We start from the raw sequence: 13,264 nt of genomic DNA on the forward strand, positions 1-13,264 counted from the left end.
TCCTGGGGTAGAGTCATCCCTTGGGGAAAGCCCAGCGGCTGCTGTGGTGTTGGGCTGTGTGGGCTGATCCTGCGGCGAGGGTGGATGCAGGGATTTATCCCTGCAGGGATGCACGTGGCCGAGGGCAGAGCACCCAAACTTGAGCTTTACCCTTTGCTTGCAGCTGGGGGTTGCCAGGATCCGGCTCCCAAATGGGAATGATGATCCCAAAGAGAGCCGTGGCTCCCATTCCAGCTGTGCTCTAGGGGAGTCCTGCAGGTCCAACCGCTGCTGAACACCTTCACCTCACCCTGGTCCTCTTCAGCATCCGCTTCCCAGCGCTGCCGACGCACAAAAGAGCTTTTGTGGGCTCTGAAGGAGCGTTGCCAGACGCAGGACGGGGCTTCCACAGCACATCTGTCCACACAGCTGTGCAGGGACCCCGGGCTGCCAGAGGAGACCGGACGGGGGTGACGTTCTGAGGCAGGAGCTGCTGCAGCGCAGCCACCCGCGGCTGGGATGTGCGCGCAGGTTTTGGGCGCCCTAAGCGGAGGGATCTCCCTAAGACACGCTGTTAGGGAGGTGGATCTTAGCCGGGAGGACCCCTCGCCGCGTCGCCGAGCGGCTCCGTGCCTCAGTTTCCCCACACGGGGCAGGACACACGATGCTCCCGGGACCTGCCGCGCTCCAGAGCAGCGGCTTCGGCGCCGTTTTCACCCGGAGCTGCGGGCGGGGACGACATGGCCCGAGGGGGGAATGAAGCCCCTGGTGCTGCCCGGGGGGAGGCGGCTCCTTTGCGGTGCCCCCGGGCAGACGGTTTCCTTCTTCCTTCTCCCGTCCAAGCGGGGCTGCGGGAGCCGGCGGCAGAGCGCTGCTTCCCTCTAGCGGCACCGGGGCTGCACGGGGAAGCGGGCAGAGCTCACCGCGGTGCCGGCCCGGCCTGCGGGCTGTGCTGCCTTGGCTCTGACACCGCTCCACCACCGGCCCTCTGCCGCCCCCTGCCCAGGCGGCCCCGGGGCCGCTCCCTCCCGTGACAACCGGGTACCGCGCACCCGCCGCCAGGACTACAACTCCCGAAAGGCTCCGGGGCAGGGAGGCGAAGCCACAGCCAATAGGAAGCGGCTTTACTCAGCGACAGGGCCTCCGCGGTTGTCGCCGGGAGTTGTATGCCGCTCCGCAGCTGGCAGCGTGGCGGTGAACTACATATCCCAGAATACCGCGGGGAGGCACGGGCCAATGAGGAGCGTGCATCTTGGCGTTGCGCGCAGGCGCGCTGGCGTGGGTGGCCGCGGATGCATGTGGAGGTCAGGGGCGCCGCGGGAGGGGAGTGGGGCAGGCGGGCGCGGTAGGTGCCGGGGCCGGGAGCGGGAACCGGGGCTCGGAGAACCCGGGGCCGGTGGTGGAGCGCCGAGCGGGGCCCGAGCTGCGGCGGGAGCCCAGCCTGGGCTCTCGGGGCGGCTGCCTTGGGGGCGAGAGGCCTAGAAGGGAGGCGGTGGGGCGGAGCGGGGCTGGGGTGCTGTGGCGAGGGGCTCCCCCCGCCTCCCGCACCTCAGTGAGGGTTTGGGACCCGCCGTGGGTTTTGCAGGAGGGAGATCCTAAAGGAAAGGCTGGAGTCGGAGGTGTGAGATGGCCGCGAAGGTGTTTGAAGGTCTGGGGAAGCTCGGCCTGGGGCTGGCTGTTGTGGGAGGAGTTGTCAACTCTGCGCTTTACAACGGTGAGTGGAGAAGGTGGGAGCTTCCACTTCGCTTTGTGCCTGTGGTGGCTGGGCAGTATCGTGGCCACCTTGTGCTTTCGTTGCTAATGGTACCGGGGGAGATAGCTGTGGAGCTTTGCTGGGCTGCTTTATACCCTGTGCGTTGCACAAGAGGAGGATTGCGAGCTGTTGGCTCACTTGGGAGGGCAAGGAGCGTGGCTGCGTTTCCCCCTGGCCTTGTTGCTCCAAACCATGGCATTAATGGCACCAGTCTCTGGAGCAAAAGGCTTTAACTCCCCCAACAGACTGCTCCCACAGAGGTGGTTCTGGTGCAATTCAGGTCCCAGCGTGGCTCTTTTGTTCTCTAGTTGATGCAGGCCACAGAGCTGTCATCTTCGACCGATTCCGCGGGGTCCAGGACGTGGTGGTAGGAGAAGGCACCCACTTCCTCATCCCCTGGGTGCAGAAACCCATCATCTTTGACTGTCGCTCTCGGCCCCGAAACATTCCTGTGATCACGGGCAGCAAAGGTGAGGGTTTGCTTTGGTTTATTTTCTTTTGGATGTAGAGATGCCAAATCCAGTTGGACGCAGGCAGGAATGGGTTTGAGCTGGTTTTTTAGTTCCAGAACAGACTAAAGGCCCGTTCCTTTGGTCCTGTCAGCCATCCCTTTAAACATAAAGTCCCTGTCTTTACAGTAGGACAAGTAATTCCCTGCATCACCAATAAACTGAAGTTTGAATCTTGTCTGGGATGAGGATTTGGATCCCAGGGTGAAAAGGGTAGTAAAAATAATGTGTCTCTTTCTCGTTTCATCACCCTGGAGAGGACAAATACCTTCTGTCCCTGTGGTTTGCCACTCACCTCGTGGCTCTCTTCCTCCAGATCTCCAGAACGTGAACATCACGTTGCGTATCCTCTTCAGACCAGTGACTGCCCAGTTACCCCGGATCTTCACCAGTATTGGAGAGGACTATGACGAGCGTGTGCTGCCCTCAATCACAACTGAAATCCTCAAGTCTGTTGTGGTAAGGACAGGCTCTGCTGCTCATCTTCCTTTCCTCTTTTTAGCAGCTGGAGCATGGAATATGTCGTGCTCCGGAATAAGGCTTCTCTTTCCACTCCCAAGGCTCTCAAAGGCGATCCAGTAAAGCTTCCACTCCAGCTTCCACTTAAGCTCCCAGTCGTTGAGTCTTTTACTTCCAATCCATGGGCAGCTCAGTGTCTGGGAGCATTGGGAGAGGAACTCTGCAGCTCACGGTGCAAAGACAGGCAGGACACAGAGAATCTGTCACTTCTGGGAGCTTTCTTCTCACTGTTCATCCCGATTTCAGGCTCGCTTTGATGCTGGAGAATTGATCACTCAGAGAGAGCTGGTCTCAAGGCAAGTGAGTGAGGACCTCACGGAGAGAGCAGCAACCTTCGGGCTCATTCTGGATGATGTGTCCTTGGTAAGAGTTCTCCGTTTTTGGTTTTTCTCTTTGGAGTCTGCCCAAGTAAGAGCAGCGGAGAAAAGAGTCAGTGCATGGCCAGAGAGGAGTGGGCTGGAAGTTTGGACATGAGGACTACGTTTGGCTGGCTGCACTTGCATGGGATGTGGTGGTTACAGCTCAAAGAGGTACCTCTGCTTTTGTCACTGGCCTTCTGTGACCTTGAGCAAGCCCTTGAAGGCTCCTCTGTGCTGGCTTGTTGACAGGCTCCACTGCTGCAAGGCTTCTGCAGTTCAAATGAGGAACAAATGGTTCTGTGGGTGATGGATCAGGCTTTAGAGAAAGCAGCTGCTCCACAAGCACCTTGAGATCCAGGGAGAAAGGGCCAGGCTTGAGGAGGTAGTGAAAATACCTGCTTTTGATAGTGTCCTTTTCCTACAAAGGACATGGTTTTCTCCTGGCTGTGTTTGCTAAGACTCTTCAAGGAGGGAGCTCTCCTTGTCTCCCTTTGTAAATGATTTCTGTTGTAATCTGGCCTGTACTTGCCCCTCTCCCTCTCTTTTGGGACCTCTCTCAAAAGCCTGCTTAGAGAACAGGGATATTACAGGCAGTCTTTGCAGGAAGGTGACTTTGTTTCTTGAAAATGCAAGTTTTGACTCTGTGTTTCTGGTGCTTTCTCCTGAGCACACTCCTGAAGGAAATCCAACCTTTCCCTTGACCCATCCCAGGAGCCTGCAGCTATCCAAACCACTCAGGCTGAGCACAGCATAATGGAGCAGGAAAGGGATCTTTTAGGGATCCTGGCTCTTCATCCCCATCCCAGCTCCACTGATGCACCGTGGGAGCTGTGTGGGTCGCAGCAGCGCTGCTGTACACTGCCTGTGGTGTGGACTTTGCTTGCTTTGTGCCCTGCAGACTCACCTGACCTTTGGCAAGGAGTTCACAGAGGCTGTGGAGATGAAGCAAGTGGCCCAGCAAGAAGCAGAGAGAGCCAGATTCATTGTGGAAAAGGTACCTTGTCCTTCTGAGAAACTTGCTAAAGGTTCCTGGTATCTTCTTCCCACTCTAGCTTGCAGTGAACATCTCACCAGGCCAGAATGATGAAATCACTTCAGTGTTGTAATGCTGATGTGGTTCTCAGCTCTGGCATGATTGTGATTATTGGATAGATAAAGCCTAAGGTTGGGTTTGGGGGTCTTCTTTTACTTCTAATAACGTGTTACAGTCTTACTGGGGTGCTGAACAGAAATGTCTGCGTGGAGCCAGGAGGAAATGGCACTCGGGAGGGACTGTCAGTTAGAAATGGGGTTCAAGGCTGAGATCTGCATCCCACATGATCCCAGTGTTTGGGAATTTTGAGAGGCTGGTCAGAGCTTTGCGTGGTGTTTGATATCATGGACATGGAGGCCTGCGTCCTAGGAGTGTTACTGACCACAGAAGATGGAAGAGCACACAGTCCCAGATCAACCCAGGATCTGAATGAGCATCCACAGCAACAAGTTGGTGTTCAAGTGTTGAAGTCCCCTGGTCCAGCTGAGAACACGTGCCTGTGGGGATTGCAAGAACCTGCAACTAACACCCCATGCGATAAGATGCATGGGATCTGTCAAGATGATTAAGTAGCAGAAACATTTCTTTGACCTGGGTTTAACTCCACTGGTGAAGTTCTCCAGTCTTTCACAGACGATTTTCCATCAGGAGTGTCCTTACGTTAATGTTTCATGAGGTTAAGACTGATAAGGCAATTTCAAGCTGGTTTTTCAACCTTTTTTTCCACAGTAGGCAGAAAAAGAGTCTAACAGCTTGAAAATAACCCCATCTATCTTAGCTCTCCTAAGAACAGGAGGGAGGTGAAGTGGGAATTCCTATTTTAAACATGACAGTAGCATCTTCCTTCTCTTTTGCTCTTGTTTTCTTGGTTGGTTATTCCCTTTCCTGTCTATTGCCAGGCTGAGCAGCAGAAGAAAGCGGCTGTGATCTCTGCTGAGGGAGACTCCAAAGCAGCTGAGCTGATTGCCAACTCGCTGGCCACTGCAGGCGACGGCTTGATCGAGCTGCGCAAGCTGGAGGCCGCCGAGGACATCGCGTACCAGCTCTCACGGTCCCGCAACATCACGTACCTGCCCTCTGGACAGTCTGTGCTCCTCCAGCTGCCGCAGTGAGCCCGGGGCACCTCTGCCTCCCAGATCAGCCCTTTCCAAAAGAATCTTTGCAATTTCCTCATTGGTAGAAAGAGAGGAAATGAAAATTCAACCCATTTTGAATTCTTAATCAAATAAAAATGACCGCTCTTGAGACCAGACCTGCATTCCTCCCCTGGACGGTCACAGCAGTGGCTTTGACCATTAAGCTAGGTTTGAGAATTGCCCCTTTCCAGGCAGTTTGAGCAGCAGGAGCAGAGTTTCATCTGTTCCCTCCTGGAACAAAGCAGTAGCCCAGGTGACTCCCTGCCCACGAGAGTGCTGTATCCATCAGGTTTCACAGCGATGCTTCAGTGCCTTCAGGCTGGCTTAGCCGGGGTCGTTACAGACTTGCAGGTCCTGGTCTATGGGACAGGGATGCTCAGGGCTCGCTCTTCAGTCAAGCCAGACTGTTTTCAGGTGTCAGCTGAGTGTAAGAGGACATCTCAGCTGTCAGTGGCTCTGCTGTGCCTGTGTGAACCATAGCACTGATAGCTGGAGGCACAGATCGAGTGGATTGTGGCTGGGGGTGAGACTAGCAAGAGGTTTGCTTGATGTAGTGGATGGATTTCAGGCACGGAGGAGAAGATACTTCCCTCTGCAGGAAATGCTTCTCAGGCACATGCTGGACATCTCCACTTCTCCCCCTGCTGCTGCACTCTGCTCTGTTTGCTGCTGCTTGCCCTGTTGTGCAGCATTGGTTCTTTCAGCAAGGTCAGTTGGCCTATTGCAAACAGCACCTAGGACAAAGAGGGGATGACTCGGTGCTCCGTGGCTCAGGCAGTCGGAGGTGGGCAGAATTCTCTGTTACATCAATGCTCTTTTTATTTAGGGAACCTGAATTGTGAGGAGGATGTGATGGGTGAGATTGTATAACCAGCCTTCAATAAATGTCACAGTCCCAACTGTAGTCGTGTAGGGTGTTGGGTTTTTTTTCGCTGTTGGAAGAATGAAGGTTGGGTCAGTGGAGCAAGACACCTCGTGCTTGTGCTAGATTGTGTGGATATAAGTCACTCAGCACAGGCCAATAGGTCTTGTTCCTGACAACTTAAAGCTTGAAACATGATTGTTCGGCTGAATTCCTGCAACAAGGTAAGGCTGAGAGTATCTGGAGGTTATTGCAAGGGCTTTTAACTGCTTTCCATGCACTGTTCAGGCTGTTGTTTACTGCATGTGCATCTTCCAGGGTGCTCTTTTGATGCAACACCGTGCTCCTGGAAAGAAAATGGGGGTGTATTGTACCAGATACAGCCTCCAGTGAACTTCAGATGTGTCAGCAGCTACTCCTATCCTGCAAATAGGGTGCTTGTACAATGCCTGTTATCCCTGAGGAACGGGATCTCAGGGGGGTGTCATCGCTGCCCTGAGGGTGTTGAGCCCTTGGGAAAGCTGCTGGGCATGGTGGGCTTGTTTCCTCATCTTGCAGCCACTTGGAGTTCTTGCCCTCGAAGTGGAGAGACTCTGCTCTTTCTGCTGGGCAGGGTCTGTGCTTGCAGTGATGAGGTGCCTGAGCTTGCAAAGTACCTTAAGCAGCTGAGCAGTCGGGTCCATAACTCCCAAATAACTTCCAGACCTCTTCCCCCTCCAGTGCTCTTGTTCTTTATTCTGCTGGTTTACCACTTCAGACACTTCCAAGGAAGCTTCCACTTGCCTCCCAGGGCTCCTTTTAAAGCCCTCTTACTGTTTCCTGCACCGGGTGTCAGGCTCAGAACAGAATGTCTGAAATCTCAGCTTCTGCGGCTCTGCATTGCTTCTCCCTCCAGTCCTGCCTTTTCAGTGGAGTGTGGAGTGTTTCCTGCTGCTTTTGCTCTTAGCCTCTGGAGGAGTGGCTCTAACAAACAGTGGCCCCTGGGTCTGATTAATCACCATTTCCTTTGCTTTTGGGTGTAATTCTTTTTACAAATGTTCCCTGGCTGTTAACTGCTCCTTTACCTTTGCTCTGCCTCGCTTAATGCCTAAAGCTGCCATCAACTCATCAGACTTCAAAGCTGCTTTTGAACCTGTGGCTGGCTGGGGGTGTGCTCGCTGAACCCCTTGGTTATATTGTGTTTATAGCTGCTCTTCAGCCTTGGCAACAGATGGCAACAGTGACCCGAAAATCAGGATATGGTTTATAGTGCACAGGGATACTGGGTGAGGAAACAGCCACTTGCTGGCTGGATGCTGCTCTGAGTTGTGCAGCAGTGAGCAAGCATTGCCTGGCATCCTCCGCCACACTCCTCAGGTGCTGGCAGGCTCCTTGATGTAAAAGCAAACCAAGAAGTTGAGATTGTGTGGCCGAGGCTGGACTGGAGGGGCAAAGGGTGGACCCTGCTTCCCAGAGCAACAGTCAGGAGGTGTTATGTTAGCAGGGTGTGAGCACTCTCAGTGCTCTGCTTGTCAGGGCAGTAGAAGGAGCTTTGGGCTTGGGTAACATGCAGGCAGCTGCCCCCGCTGCTCCCACAAACGGGGTGTCCCCACCATCTCTGGCATTTCCAACCTTGTTCTCTTAATAACCCAGTCACAAAAAGTTGCTCATGAAAGTGAAGCACGACCTGGGGTGGAGAATCGAGAGAGGGTCAAGGCGTGTGGCTTTGCACTGAGGGCAGAGAGGTGAGTGAGTGATGGAGGCTGCAGCTTTGCTGCCAACCGTGACAGACCGCGTTAGCGAGCACGGATGCTTGCCAAGAGGTCACCTCTTTGAGAGGCAAGACAAATGCAAGCTGAAGAGCCGCAGAGGCCGCAGCCCGGCTGCTCCCCCACCAGATGGCAGCAGCAATTCTGCTGCTGCACCGGAGAAGCAGCGGGACCAAAGGGTGTCCCTCAGCCTCCCGGGGACGGGGGAGTGGGGAGGTCACCCTGCCCCGGGCACAGGACGCAAGGAGCGGACGTGAACAAGGGCAAACTCAATAGCACAGTCTCCGGGTGAGGAAGAAACAGCACAACAAGAGAGCTGTCCGGCAGTCAGAACCACTCGGGCAGGCAGGGAAGAGGCTCAGTCCCTGTGCCAGGCTGTCCCGGTAAACCTCTGCTGCACGGTTCTCTCTGCTGGGCACCTCCAGCGCCAGGTTTTAACTTCCCCCAGCCTAAGACAGCACCCTGAAAGGTGCAAACGCCTGTCTCCCTTTCCAAGCCTGGTCCCAGGGTGGCTTGGCTTTGCCACATGGCTCCTTGCAGCCTTGTTCCTCCTTTCCCTGGGCCATCTCTAGTGCATTATTAATTCAGCGTGGACAGGAACAACAGAAATGTCTAGGCATGACTTCAGAAGCGCATCGTGGTTTACCTTCATGTCTGAAAACAGCATTGAGTCTTTGGGTCCAGAATGTTAGTATGATGAATTCATCCTGGGGGTATGTTGGTAAAAGCTTGGCAGTTTTTTAATCTGAAGCCATGTAGTTCTGTGGTTCCAGGGCGATTAGAGTATTTCTCTGAATACAGCCCAAAAACTAAGCTACAGTGACCAGCTTTGGGGCAAAGTCTGCTGGTAATGGGCAATATAAACCTGTTGGGGCAACTGAAGGGCCCTGTCTGATGGGGAGTGCAGCCCTCTGGTGCCAGAATGCATCTCTTACTTGAGACCAAAGAGCAGCAGTTAGTTGCCACCTTCACGCATCAGAGCCCTCCAAGCCCAGGTGGAATCACCCTGCCCATTGCTCTGCCTTGGCTGCAAACCTCCAGAGAGGTTTGGGGTTGGAGTTTTCTCCCTGGGAGACTTTGCCTTACTTCTTCCTTTTGTGCTAGTGGAAGAGCTGAGCTTGCCCCAGCCTCCTGGCAACATTCACAGCAGCCAAACAAGCTTTTGTTCCTGATAAACAAACAGGAAACTGCCTGATTTCCTTTTGTGTGTTCACCCTCTCTTGTGCTCGCTCCCTATTTAATAGATAACCAGCCTACCTGACTTGTGAAGAGGAGATGGAAAGCAGCCACGTGGACAGGCTCTCGGGAGCAGCTGGAATTTGCAGCATGGCTGTTGCATTGAAATGGGCATCTCTGCCCTGACAGTCCCGGATGCACCGGAGCTGAAGCCTCTCCAGGTAAGGGAGCTCCCCGAGCTTGTGATAATCTGTACCCTGCAGCAAGCTGGCAGCATGGCCGCAAGTGGTTAGAGCCAAGGGAGAGGGAGGAGTTTCCTTATTGCTTCCTTTGTGCTGTTTATATCCGACTGGATCTAGTGCTTCTGTCCTGAAACACAGAGGATGTGGTGGGGTGTGCAGGGGAAAAAGCGCTTGTGGAAGCGGGTAGGAAATGATGTCCTAAACCAGGCTGGAGCTCAGCTCAGCTGGGAGATGGGGAACAATTCTTAGGGCCAGATTTGGTCTAATTATTCCTTGCCTGGAACTAGGCAGCACTGGGGCTGAGCCGCTCCTCAGGTGCCTGTTTTCCATCAGCAGAACTGAACTGACTTCAGGCCAGCAAGTCCTGACTTCCACCGGTGTAATTCTCAGAGGTAGGTCAGGTTTACTTAGGGATGACTCAATGCTTCGTGCTTTGGTTTTCTATTTGGAGAAGAGGGAGAAGATTGTCACAGGTAGAGAGGTATCAGGGTCAATGATGGGGGACATGAAATCCATCCTAGCTAGTGGATGCAGAACAAACTTTCAGAGAAAGAGATGCATCTGACATCTTTAGAAAACCCATAGCCAGGCTGGGTTCACTTTCCCCACCCATAGAAAGCTACAAAATCCCAAATCTACAGGGAAAGGACCTGGTGGAGCAGGCATCCAGTTCTTGCTGAACACAGTAAGAAGAGGAGCTAGAGATGTTGGGAAGTTCCCATGGGAGGCTGAGCTCAACTGCTGCTGTAACAACAGCGTTTGGGGTTTCCCACACTGGATCCACACGTGATGCAGATGTGGACTGAGTCAGAGACCAGCAGTGAGTTATTCTTGATCTCTGACAAGCCAAAGCTGTGCATGAGCATGGGAACCTGTCCCAAACTGAGTTGCAGGAGGGCAGTGAACAAGGTGCAGTCAGTGGAAGACACCAGTTGCAAGACGTGTTCATGCCCCCCATTGCTGGCAGGGGCAGGAAGGGCAGGAGGAGGCTGGAAAGCGTGTGTGCAGGATGCCTCTGAGCAGCGGGTTAAAAATACTCAACAGAGGCAAGAACAGGAAGGAAGCAGGGGTTAAGCCCGAACAAGGTGAGTCTATCCCAGAGCCATTAATTCAAACATGACTTTCATGGGTAGAAGTCTTGCAGTGCCCCTTCTGCAAAGCTGGGAAATACACAGCTCTGTTTCTTTGTTGCTTACAGCATCTTCCTCCCAAGCAGAGCTTTTCAAACCCAGAGGGAAGTTTCTACTTTAACAGCTAGGCTGGAAGATGGGGTGTGAAGGGCAGGACTCCAGTTAAACCAGTTTGTTCCTCACCAGCCCAAGGCACACGGACCCTACTCGCACTGCTCGGGTAGGGGTTGATGCTGCTCTGAGCAGAGGTGCTCTAACACAGGAAGAGAAATGTTTCTAACAGCCTGCTGTGGTGATGCTTCCACTTAACACTTACCCTCCCCTCCAAACTTTAGAACTTCCCTTATGTAGACAGTCTGCTGGAGGGGCAACCTGAGATCACAGTGTAACACCAAAGCTGATTAAATAGACAACAGAAGAGTAAAAGCCCAATTCTGCGAGTTTCTCTCCCTCCCATCCTGCCCTTGTTCAGCTGCCATATACCAGAATGTGTGTCTTCCTTAGGAAAAAGAAAAGAGAGGCAGAAAACCAAGGCTATCCAAGGAGAACTCTTTATTATTATTATTTTTGTGGTATGATTTTTATGCAGAGGCCAATAGCCCTGACAACACAGTCCTGTTACCCTGCCCCCAGTACCCCAAAGCAAGTTAGTAACCCATAGGTGCCTCTGCCAGGCTTTTCTGTGTCACAAAAGGCTGTTACTGTTGCCCTGCCCAGGTTGAGCTCAAGCCCTTAATGCAGGAAGCCCTGTAAAACCATGTTGGACCCAGCTGGCTCCCTGAGGAGCTGCCCTTCAGCTTGCAGGGGGGACAGAGTTAAAGCTACTGGTAATGCAGTTCTGCTTCTCAGGTGCTTACTGCATGTCAACTCTGCCTGCACCCTGCTGCTCCGAAGGTCTAATCTCAGGCACAAGGAGATGCTGGTGGGTGTTAGTTCTGCTATATTATTTGGAGGCAGTTAATCTTTAATTGTGGCCTTACACTCAACTAGTAAAGGAGAAGGGAGAATGAGAACAGGAATTTCCTCTGCTTGAACTTCCACGTTGCTCTGATACAGCCCAGCACCTCTGTGCTCAGTGGTGGTGGTTCCCTCAGACAGCACAGGGCTTCCTGTGACAAGAGCTAGCAGGAAAACCCCTTTGTTTTCCTTTTGCTTCCTTTCCCATTGCTTGAGAGGATCCCGAATCCTGCAGGACACCTAAAGGATAAAGCATTAATCTGAAAGTCGACTGGTTGGGTTGCAGCCCTGGTCAGCAAGGTGTCAGCACCCTGTCCGTGCCTCAGTTTCTCTTCTCCCCCTTGGCTTGTTTTCCCAGTGGGGCAGGGCCTGGATTTTGCAGAGTCCCTGAGCAGCACTGAGCTCCAAGGACTTTTCTCCCTTGGGGAAGGAGAAAGAGTCCCAATCACAACTGCATTTCCACAAGTGTCAAGTCATGCTGTTCCCAAACCAGAACTGCTAGGATGGAGGCCTCAGCAAAATACCAATTATGTGGAGAAGGGCTAGTGCTGTTCCACTTGGCCCTGCTTAGTGCCAGCCCTGTCACCAGCACCAACAGGCCACCAAGAGCCACCTCACCATGGTGGTGGTGGCTCTTGGTGGGAGGAGGCAGGTAGGACAGCAGGAAGGCAGCCCCATCTCCCTGTCGGCTGTGGGAAGAAAGAGGGCTGGTTCACTGGCTGCTGAGTTTCCCAAGAAACCACCACAACAGGAGTGTGGATGAAGCAGAGAAGCTTTACCCCCCCGTGGCTGCCTGGGGAAAGCCAAGAGCTCTTGTGAACTGGGCCCCACCTCTGAGCAGCACAGCTCCCGGGGCACTGCAGGCCCTGGGCTGGGCAGGCACTGCTCCTATTAGAGGATTCCAGCCCTGGTCTGCTGCCCGAAAGCCATGGGAAATAACCAGAGCAGATGGCTCAGGGATTGCCCAGGAACACGCAGCTTTGCAAACGCAAGAAGCCTGCCCACGCCACAGGAAAATTAACAGCTGATAAAAGTAGGAGTTCACCACTGATTTTTCTCCTTCCCACACTGTTCTGCAGCTGGTACTAGTGGTTATCCCCACCACAGAGCTCACTGCATCTCAACAATACTCTTACTTGTTAAGTTTGCTTTCTCAGCAAGTCTAGAACATCTAGTCCTCTAGGAGAAAACCCCAGGTGGGTCACACTGTGTTCTGCTGTGTCTGTGGCCCATGGCCTAGCGAGTTCTCATACTTTTATTGTACTTTTCACCCTGAAAGGTCCTAAGCTGCTTAGAAGAAAAAAGCCCTGGTTTCCAGGGAGGGACAATGTCACCTCCTGCTGCAGTGCTGCTACTTCTGGAGGGAGCTGTAAAGAGCTGCTTGCTGAAACCCTGCAGCAGTTTAGGGAGGAAATGAAGATCTGTATCGCCTGCCCCTGGCACCACATGCAACGAGAAGGACACACGAGGGCATTTCCCACACTGGTTATACTCGAGAGAGAAGGGAAATGCCAGAGAGAGGGGGCACAAGAACCACAGCATTACTGTGCTGGGGATGAGATGCAGAGAGTTGCCTTTAAAAGTTAGCCACCAGTGTGAAGGGAAAGCAGAGATGACAGCAAGGAAACCAGAGGCTGATAAGGATCTGTGGCTGTGAGGCAGGTGTGTGCTCGGGAGCAGCTCATGTGCAAGCAGAGATGTGGAGCTATTGCTGCATCCTGGTTGTTTCCCTTTACCTGCCTGACATGTCTTTTCATGTCAAAAGCTAGATCAAAGAGAGGGATGTAAATAGCTGAGCAGGCTTCCTTGTGGGAACAGGGCCGAGTGCCACAGCCAGCCCCTCAGCTGGATCTGTCCCTGG

The 13,264-nt window shown here is 53.4% G+C and overlaps 1 protein-coding gene and 1 long non-coding RNA gene across 3 annotated transcripts; both read left to right on the top strand.

Moving 5' to 3' along the window:
* The first annotated feature begins 1,225 nt into the window (after positions 1-1,225).
* On the top strand, positions 1,226-6,192 carry PHB (prohibitin). 2 transcript variants are annotated; one of them, XM_030508870.1, is made up of 7 exons: positions 1,226-1,283; positions 1,565-1,693; positions 2,041-2,202; positions 2,558-2,700; positions 3,007-3,123; positions 4,018-4,113; positions 5,052-6,192. In XM_030508870.1, the coding sequence occupies exons 2-7, from the start codon at positions 1,606-1,608 to the stop codon at positions 5,262-5,264; spliced, it is 819 nt and encodes a 272-aa protein (XP_030364730.1). In that variant the 5' UTR covers positions 1,226-1,283; positions 1,565-1,605; the 3' UTR covers positions 5,265-6,192. The 2 variants fall into 2 exon arrangements, with proteins under 2 accessions (XP_030364730.1, XP_030364731.1); XM_030508871.1 differs by lacking the exon at positions 1,226-1,283 and adding an exon at positions 1,287-1,324.
* Positions 6,193-9,332: 3,140 nt separating this feature from the next.
* On the top strand, positions 9,333-11,789 carry LOC115617943. Its single transcript, XR_003994705.1, has 2 exons — positions 9,333-10,401; positions 10,515-11,789. It is a non-coding gene; the product is annotated as an uncharacterized LOC115617943 (long non-coding RNA).
* The last annotated feature ends 1,475 nt before the right edge of the window (positions 11,790-13,264 follow it).

The sequence above is a fragment of the Strigops habroptila genome, chromosome 19 (genome assembly GCF_004027225.2).
Source record: "Strigops habroptila isolate Jane chromosome 19, bStrHab1.2.pri, whole genome shotgun sequence".
NCBI lineage: Eukaryota > Metazoa > Chordata > Aves > Psittaciformes > Psittacidae > Strigops > Strigops habroptila.